Source organism: Xenopus laevis, chromosome 1L, assembly GCF_017654675.1.
Source record: "Xenopus laevis strain J_2021 chromosome 1L, Xenopus_laevis_v10.1, whole genome shotgun sequence".
NCBI classification, from domain to species: domain Eukaryota; kingdom Metazoa; phylum Chordata; class Amphibia; order Anura; family Pipidae; genus Xenopus; species Xenopus laevis.
The window spans coordinates 198,517,722-198,527,458 of NC_054371.1; the positions used below are offsets into that span (position 1 = coordinate 198,517,722).

Below are 9,737 nucleotides of genomic sequence, written 5' to 3' on the forward strand. Positions count from 1 at the left end.
GTGGGGCATATAATGGGGTAAAATTCAAGCTTTGTGACGATTTTCAGAAATTTGATAAAAACCGTTACGTTCAGCATTGCTTTGGCAAGTTTGACAGTTTGCAGTAGGAACACATATTTACCCATATTGGATTTTGTCAGAATGTGTACTTTCTGAAAATATATGGTTTTCTGGGGTCTCTGTACTGTTAGGTGGTCTAATGTCGCATAATACACACACCGGGTGGTTATATTGCAGCAGCCAGCGCGTCAGCCGTGAAAATGTCTATACATATTGTCATTTGGGGGTCTCTGTGCCCACATAGTTTGGTATATCTATGCACATTGGGCATCAAACTGTTTAGTAGACCCCTATTTTTATATTTAGGGATGCTTTATGCTGGTAATGATACATGGACAATACGATGCTGGAAAGTTGAAGCTTGAGGCAATTTTCAAAATATTTTACCAAAACCGCCAAATTTGGCAAAGCCTTGCGACTCAGTAGTTTGGGGCAGAAAGGCATGGGTACCCATTTTAGATTCTGTATAATGTGTACTTTCCAAAAATATATGGGTTTGGGGGTAAACATATATTTCTGTGTTTTTACCCCACAAAAATGCAGTCAATGTGTTGATTTTTCATTAGCTGAAGTTACCCACAGGACTATTTGTATGCGCTAACTTCATTTTGGGGCCTCTAACTGCCATATACTTTGGTAAACCTATGCACAGTGGGCACCAAACTGTTTGGAAGACCCCTGGCAATCATATTTAGGGTGTTTTTTTTTGGTGCGTAACGATACGTGGGTGATATGGTGCTGAGAAGTTGAAGCTTTGAGGCAATTTTCAGATATTTCACCAAAACCGACAATTGTGGGAAAGCCTTGCGACTCAGTAGTTTGGAGCAGAAAGGCATGGGTACCCATTTTAGATTCGGTAGAATGTGTACTTTCCAAAAATATATGGGTTTGGGGGTAAACATATATTTCTGTGTTTTTACCCCACAAAAATGCAGTCAATGTGTTGATTTTCATTAGCTGAAGTTACCCACAGGACTATTTGTATGCGCTAACTTCATTTTGGGGCCTCTAACTGCCATATACTTTGGTAAACCTATGCACAGTGGGCACCAAACTGTTTGGAGGACCCCTGGCAATCATATTTAGGGTGTTTTTTTTTTGGTGCGTAACGATACATGGGTGATATGGTGCTGAGAAGTTGAAGCTTTGAGGCAATTTTCAGATATTTCACCAAAACCGACAATTGTGGGAAAGCCTTGCGACTCAGTAGTTTGGAGCAGAAAGGCATGGGTACCCATTTTAGATTCGGTAGAATGTGTACTTTCCAAAAATATATGGGTTTGGGGGGTAAACATATATTTCTGTGTTTTTACCCCACAAAAATGCAGTCAATGTGTTGATTTTTCATTAGATGAAGTTACCCACAGGACTATTTGTATGCGCTAACTTCATTTTGAGGCCTCTAACTGCCAGATACTTTGGTAAACCTATGAACAATGGCCACCAAACTGTTTGGAGGAACCCTGGCAATCATATTTAGGGTGTTTTTTCTTGGTGCGTAACGATACATGGGTGATATGGTGCTGAGAAGTTGAAGCTTTGAGGCAATTTTCAGATATTTCACCAAAACCGACAATTGTGGGAAAGCCTTGCGACTCAGTAGTTTGGAACAGAAAGGCATGGGTACCCATTTTAGATTCTGTAGAATGTGAACTTTCCAAAAATATATGGGTTTTGGGGGGTAAACATATATTTCTGTGTTTTTACCCCACAAAAATGCAGTCAATGTGTTGATTTTTCATTAGCTGAAGTTACCCACGGGACTGTTTGTATGCGCTAACTTCATTTTGGGGCCTCTAAATGCCAGATACTTTGGTAAACTTATGAACAATGGCCACCAAAATGTTCAGAGGAACCCTGGCAATCATATTTAGGGTGCTTTTTCTTAGTACGTAATGATACATGGGTGATATGGTGCTGAGAAGTTGAAGCTTTGAGGCAATTTTCAGATATTTCACCAAAACCGACAATTGTGGGAAGGCCTTGCGACTCAGTAGTTTGGAGCAGAAAGGCATGGGTACCCATTTTAGATTCTGTAGAATGTGTACTTTCCAAAAATATATGGGTTTTGGGGGGTAAACATATATTTCTGTGTTTTTACCCCACAAAAATGCAGTCAATGTGTTGATTTCTCATTAGATGAAGTTACTCACGGGACTGTTTGTATGCGCTAACTTCATTTTGGGGCCTCTAAATGCCAGATACTTTGGTAAACTTATGAACAATGGCCACCAAAATGTTCAGAGGAACCCTGGCAATCATATTTAGGGTGCTTTTTCTTAGTACGTAATGATACATGGGTGATATGGTGCTGGGAAGTTGAAGTTTTGAGGCAATTTTCAGATATTTCACCAAAACCGACAATTTTGGGAAAGCCTTGCGACTCAGTAGTTTGGAGCAGAAAGGCATGGGTACCCATTTTAGATTCTGTAGAATGTGTTCTTTCCAAAAATATATGGGTTTGGGGGGTAAACATATATTTCTGTGTTTTTACCCCACAAAAAATGCAGTCAATGTGTTGATTTCTCAGTAGCTGAAGTAAAGTCCTGAACAATTTGGATGCGCTAACTTCATATTTGTGTCTCTAAATGCCAGATACTTTGGTAAACCTATGCATAATGGATATCAAACTGTTCAGTGGACCCTGGCAATCATATTTCAGGTGCTTTTTCTTGGTACGTAATATAGTTTGGGATATGCGGAGCAGCAAAATAAAACCTTTGAAATGATTTTTCAAAATTTTGAATTTTATTTTGAAAAACCGCTATGTTCAGACAAGCTTTTCTGTTTGGTAGTTGGGAGTAGAGAGACATAGTTACCCATTTTGTAATCGGCAGAATGTGTACTTTTCAAAAATGTATGGTTTTCTGGGGTAAACCTATGGTTTCAGGATTTTTTGCCTTGGAATCTAAAGCATGCCGTTTTCTGCCTTAGTGCTTTCAAAATTCAGTAATATACTGCCGGGAGTTTTTGCTGTACAGAAATCCTAAATCTCCCTAAAACTATACATATCTGGTATTGGCACGTTCGAGAGACATAAGGCTTTCCAAATCAGTTGGATTTTCATCTGTAAAATGAAATATTTTTCTGGTATAAATTGATATACAATGAAAAATGGTAATTTTTCATTTTTTTTTGTTATTTAGCACTATAAATTTTTTTGCACAGGTGGAAATACATGAAAACTCAGGCAGATTTAGAAAGCTCAGTTTCTACCGAAAAAAACAATGTATAGTTTTCCTAGGTAAACTATAGGTTTCCCCTCAGAAAATGCCCCTAAAGTGAGAGAGCACAAAATGCTTAAAAACGGCTGGCATTTCGCGTAACCAAAATGTGAAATTCTGCTGGCACTTAAAGGGTTAAAGTGATACTGACACTAAAAAACTACTTTTTCAAATATGAATGTACAATAAAAGTTACCTATAGGTCATGTTGATCGTTTTTTGCGGAGATGTTTTTTTTATCTGTTATTGTTAGTTTGAAGTTTCTAAATCTGACTGTTTTGCCAACCTGACTGTCCCATCTCAGTCTGTCAGTTAAAAAAACGGACTCCTGCTGCACAAATATGGCAGCCCCCTCATAGGGAGTCAGATGGGTAATGTAAAAGCATTGGGTAAATACTTTATAGCAAAATTATAAGAAGCATGCAAAGTCAATTTTATGGAATATGTTAAAGGTTCAATTTCTGGTGTCATTATCTCTTTAAGAGGTCAGTAATTGTTGTCCTTTAGGTGGACTACTTGGGTGGGCAACTGCCCAGGTGCAAAACATTTGGCAAATTTGCACCTGGGCAGTTGCCTATGGCAACCAATCAATATTTGCTTTCATTGTCATCCTTGAAGCTGGCTGAAAAAATCTCACCACTGACTGGTTGCTATGGGTTACTTACTGCCCAGGTGCAGATTTGCCCAGTGTTTATAAATAAGCCCTGTCTGTCACTATGTCTCACCTAGGGACATAGCATTTTATTATCTCTGACAGGGCTTAAAGCTTATTAGGCATCACCTTCCCCTTTACTGGAAAAGGTTAAAACAACATGTAAAAACTTTTTTTTCATACCAGTCTGTTTATTGTAGATCTTAATCTGAATGCTTTTCTGAATTATCAGTGCATTAAGTGGAATGACCAAACTTTCCTGCATTTATTTAGTGAGTACCCACCCATTGCTTCAGATGAGCAGCGACAAGAGTACAAGCAAGAGTTTGCCAGTGATCTGCAGGAATACAAACTGCTGCAAGCAGAACTTGATGAGGTTTCTAAATCCCTGTCCCAGCTGGATAGACAACTGGATGATCATCCGGAAGATAGTGAAGAGTATAAGGTCAGTCGTTTCTCCTGCACATTCCCAGATGACTCCCACAGACTCTGCAGCTACATCCAATAGCTTGTTTGCTGCTGGGAACATCAGGAATTTATTTACACTTCTCAGACACTGTTTCAACTTGTCCCAACAGTTTTATTGTCTGTCCTCTAAGAGTAGTGTGTTAGAGTGCTTGAATAGTATCTTCCTGTGCATTGTACTTGGTTGTTCTATTTTTACCCAGTTCCCCAAGAATATGTTGTGCTTTCAAAGCTTCGAATTCAGAAAGGCTATCTCCTATAGATTCAATTTTAATCAATTTATTACAATTTTTAAAAATTATTTCCTTTTTCTCTGTTATGAGAAAACAATACCTTGCACTGGATCCCAACTAAGATATAATTAATCCTTATTAGGGCAAAACAATCCTGTTTGGTTTAATGTTTTTTTTTAGTAGACTTTCCAGCTAAAGGATCTTACAGAAAGATCCTTTATCTGGAAAACTAGCATTCTGGGGATTACCGGTCCCATACCAGTATTGGTCTTTAGTCACTAGAACACTTTGCCATGCCTGGCATACATTTATGGAGGCAGCAGTCATTACTAGGCAGGAAAAGGTTAAAGTAAATGTAACATTCTGTCTCATACATTGTGTGCCTAAAGGCCCCCATACCAAGTCGGCAGCTTGTTGGCCCGTGTGTGTGGCCATCCGACGGGCTTCCCCGAAATATATAATATGACCAAAAGTCGGGCAGATGCCGATCAGGCAGATTAAAAAAAATCCCGTCGGATCGCAGCCGCATCTTTTCGTTGATTCGGTCCCGGAATCCGACATTTTCCTGGGTATGGCCACATTAAGACTGAACATTGTTATGAGCATGTTATAAAATGTCGTGCTTTGTCTGTTTGCAGACCCTTGCAGATGAATACAATCGGCTTAAGGAAATCAAAGCGGTAAGTTGTTCTCTCTTTGTGGAAGAGGCTTTAAATGCTTATTTATACGAAAGCTGTGCACCTCTAAACTGTCCATAGCATTTTTGTATTGTATTTCTGACATGAAATAGTCCTCAAATATAGGTTGTTGACCAAAAACTCAAATCTTCCAACAGCTATAGCTTTGTTTTACTGCCTTGTGTACGCATCTAGTTGCCATCTTTCCAGGGAAATGTTACCAGCCTGCAGGGAATGGGCTGATTGAGGAGCTGTGTGTGTGCTGGGAGCAAGGATAGAAGGCTTTAAGGCTGGAAGGTGAGGGACGGACAGGGAATTACAGATTTAAAGTGCTGCCTTCTAACTGCCAACCAACAGCAACAAGGTTAAGGCCAATTTCACTACTCAACCCAATACAGAACAAAGATTAGGAAAGTAAATGGCAGCTCTGTAGTTACTAGTGAGCTAATAATATATTTCCCATGCCCTTCAGGCCATTAAACACTACCTAAAGAGCTGCCTGTTTAATGCAAGCTTCTATTTTTCACACGAACATGCCATAACAAATCATCAATAATTGTTTTCAACAACCTTATGTCATTTGTTGGTGTAATATAATCATATAACGTTGCCAGGAAATGATTGGAGTTATAATTAAACAGCCAAAGTCCTGCAGGTTGGACTTCCCTATGATATGAAATATCTCCTCTTCTGAAACAAATTAAGCTAGTTACTTCAGAAGCAGTGATTGATTGGATTCAGAGTTTATTTTGCATAGTCAATAAAGAAATAGAATGCTGGGTGCCACCCCCACATCCGGTGTATTTATTGGCTAATTTGGACCTTCCTCTCCCCTGTTCTTCTATGCTATGGTTAGAGGTGCTTTGCATGTCCGCACATTTCTTAATTTTCCCAGCACATGCTTACAAAATACTCCAGGCTGGGGCATTTTTCAGCAAAGGTATGTGCCAGCCCAGTGTACAAGGTTAGTGATTAACTGACTAATGCCTAAAATGCCACCCAATGATTTTTCTCCTATTTTTTAAAGGAGAACTAAAGCCTAACTAAAGACGTAGGCTAAGAATGTTGTACATTATGTTTTGGGCTTCTGTACCAGTCCAAGGCAACTACAGCAGGGAAGCTCTGTGTCTCCAAAGATGCCCAGTAGTTCCCCATCTAATTTTTTTTTGTCAGCATATAAGGCTTATTAGTAATTAATACAGATAATTACTATATGGCAGCACAGCAAACAGTGCAACTAGCATCAGAATTTAATAATCGGCCTTGTAGCATCAGCTTATATTACAGGCCAACCTCATTTTCTGCTTGATAATTAGTGACGACCCTAAGCTTCGCTTCTCAACAGCCCACTGAGCATGTGAGTGTCACAGACACTTCCAAGATGGTGACCCCCTGAGACAAGTTTGAAGTCCTGGATCATTGCTGCTATTGAGAAACAAACTTTAGGCTGGTGCAATAAGTTCAGTATATTAAATACGGCATTTTTAGCCATATTCATTTTTAGGGTTTAGTTTTTCTTTAAGGACAGGGTCATACAGACAATATCCCAATCTGGCCTATCTGATGTTGGTAGTCTCTCTGGGGAAAAATGTAGTAGTACTTGTGCTTGGCGCAGACAGCAGGGTGTGCCCATTATTCCATATGCTTTGCCACCAGTTACAGCACACATACAAAAGAATTAAGCCATCGTAAAATTACAAATGGATTGTTGAATGTTGTACATATAATCAGGCCTAGTAAGGAGAATAGCATTTGTAGTATAAAGGGAGCAAGTATACAGGGGTTTAGCTGTTCTTTGATTTTATTATATAAGAGAGTTGCATAGTACATTCTGACTTCCCCTTGCAACAGGTTTTCCTTGCAGTGTCTTGTTAATTCTCAGTGTGTGTGGTCTCCTTTGCTAGTGCAGTGGGGTCAGGAATGTTCTACCTCTTATAGAACAATGAGTTGGACACACATGCAAGGAAAAAAGGCGCAGTTCATTTCTGATCAGAAAGTTGCTTAATTAGTGGGAATTGCCATAATTAAAAATAGTAAACTGCAGAGTGGTGCCAGGTGTTTGTCATATCTAATTATGGTTTATTCTTTGTTTTGTACAGTCTGCAGATTACAGAAACAAGAAGAAACGATGCAAAGCTCTGAAGACAAAACTGAACCACATCAAACAAATGGTCAGCGACTATGACAATGGCAAATAAGGGACCGTGACTTTTCATCACCTGCTCAGTCTGTGATCAGCTGAAGGTTTACCCGCTGCATTCCTATGGATCCATGGACCTTTCTGCTGTCGGGGGTTTTTTTTATTGATCGTCCAGCAAATCTGAACTCATAAATAGATTTAAACATTAAATGGTTAAATCTCACGAATGATGTTCAGCTTAGTTATTCTTTGTTTAGCATGCAAAATATATTTATGTAATATGAAGGTTTTTCCTTTTCCGTTATTCTGTGACCGATAAGAAGGTTGCGTGGCAGCGTCCAGCTAATGTTCCGCAACAATTTTTATTATAGGCTACAGTAGCAGCCCAACAAACAAGGAATTATTTGTTTTGTTTCTTTCAAGCAGAATGTCTTGTGTTTCTGTTCTAGTCCTTCAGCCCACTTGTATACGAGTCTGGCTAGAATTTTGGACATCTCGCCCATCTAATGTAGTTATAATTAGATTGCAAATAACTTGTCCACTTTAAACCCTTCACCTCAAATTCCCATAACCCCTTGTAAACCAAAAGTTCCTAGAAGGGTTGTAGTTGGAGGAAAGCAGGCTGACCTTTCATGGTGAAACTCATGCATGATCATATCCTTGCTTCCCATTTACAAGGCAGCGGCCTCAGGATAGGAAGACTTTCAGATGTATTTTAAATGTGGTGTTTTCCAGTGTATGAGACCTCACAGCTAATCAACAACATATTTCAAAATGTGTTTAAATGGACTGCCCGAAGTCTTGGTCAAGCTTAGCTTAGTTTTGCTCTTTGCAGAACAAAAGGATGCTTAGAATGCCTGATCTGAGCAGATTCATGTGACTGCAAAACAAATGTATTATATGAGATCTGTGATTATAACCAGCCAATTTATCAGCCTTTAGCATAAACCACTTTCTGTGAATGTGCTTAGAGCAGAGTTGTGTTCTTTTGTTACTTCGTAATCAGTAAGGTGGTAGCCATGCAGTGCCTTCTCTTTTAATATTCAACAAAAAATTCCAGTTTGATGATAGAAGCTAACATTAATTCAGATATATATAATTAACTACACTGTAACACGTAAACGGCAAGAAGGCAGTGTACAAAATACTTTTTATTAAAATAGTTTCTATATGATTATTTAGGATAGGATTTTGTATAATAAAGTGTGTGCGATGCCTGCAATGTATCTACAGAGTTTAATGAATGCATCGTCCACTTAAGAGATGGCAATTTGTATAACTCCTTTTTGGACAGGGACAATGCAACTTTTATAAATGAATTGATCTGTGTACATAGCGATTACACAATAAAATTTTCAAACTTTCTCGAACATTCTTAATCTTGTGGTTTATGTTTCAAGGGCCCCTTGATTTGTCTCTTGGATCACAACAATCTACTTGGTTAGCTAGCAGCATGGAATACACACAAACCACTGCATCGCTTTAAAAAAACTTGGCAAATGGTGACATTAAAGGAGAACTAAAGCTTTTCTAAAGAAGTAGGATAGAAATGTTGTACATTATGTTTTGGGCTTCCGTACCAGCCCAAGGCAACCACAGCCCTTTAGCAGTAAAGATCTCTGTCTCTGAAGATGCCCCAGTAGATCCCCATCTTCTTTTCTGCTGATTCACTGCACATGCTCTGTGCTGCTGTCACTTACTGAGCTTAGGGACCCACTCACAATATACAGTACACATAGAATAGAAATGTCACAATATAAGGCTGATTAGTAATTAATACAGGTCATTACTACATGGCAGCACAGACACCAGTGCTACTAGCATCAGAATTTAATTATCTGTCATGTAGCATCAGCTTATATTACAGGCAAACCCAATGTTCTGCTTGATGATTTGCAACATCCCCTAAGCTTAGCTTCACAACAACTGCTCAGAGCTGAGTGTCTCAAACACTTTCCAAGATAGTGGCCCCCTTGTGACAGGTTTGAAATCCTGGATCTATAGTGGATTACTTCAGCGCACTGCCAAGCCTTGAAATGTACTGGTGCTTCTTTCCTCAAAGACTTCACTGCAAGTCTTCAATCTAATGATGAGAGCAGTCCAACAGCAGAATAACTGCTTCAATGTGATTTATTTGTGACTACAAAACTCTACATGTTTCGGGCCACACGCCCTTTATGAAGTGTAACAAAATGGAAACAGTGACCTTTTAAACACATTGTTTGAACTCCACCCCTTAGTTTCCAGGTCAAAGTTCAAGAGCTTCATGTCTCATGGTTAAGGGCT

General features: G+C 39.1%; 1 protein-coding gene across 2 annotated transcripts in view; it reads left to right on the forward strand.

The window, feature by feature from the left end:
- LOC108717687 (occludin-like) overlaps positions 1–8,821 on the forward strand; it is a 34,481-nt gene extending 25,660 nt beyond the window's left edge. For both annotated transcript variants that reach the window (XM_018264949.2, XM_018264940.2), the window contains exons 7-9: positions 4,210–4,381; positions 5,273–5,314; positions 7,411–8,821. In XM_018264949.2, coding sequence (XP_018120438.1) covers positions 4,210–4,381; positions 5,273–5,314; positions 7,411–7,509 — 313 coding nt within the window. In that variant the 3' untranslated portion in view covers positions 7,510–8,821. The remainder of the gene's footprint in view (positions 1–4,209; positions 4,382–5,272; positions 5,315–7,410) is intronic.
- Positions 8,822–9,737: the final 916 nt, after the last annotated feature.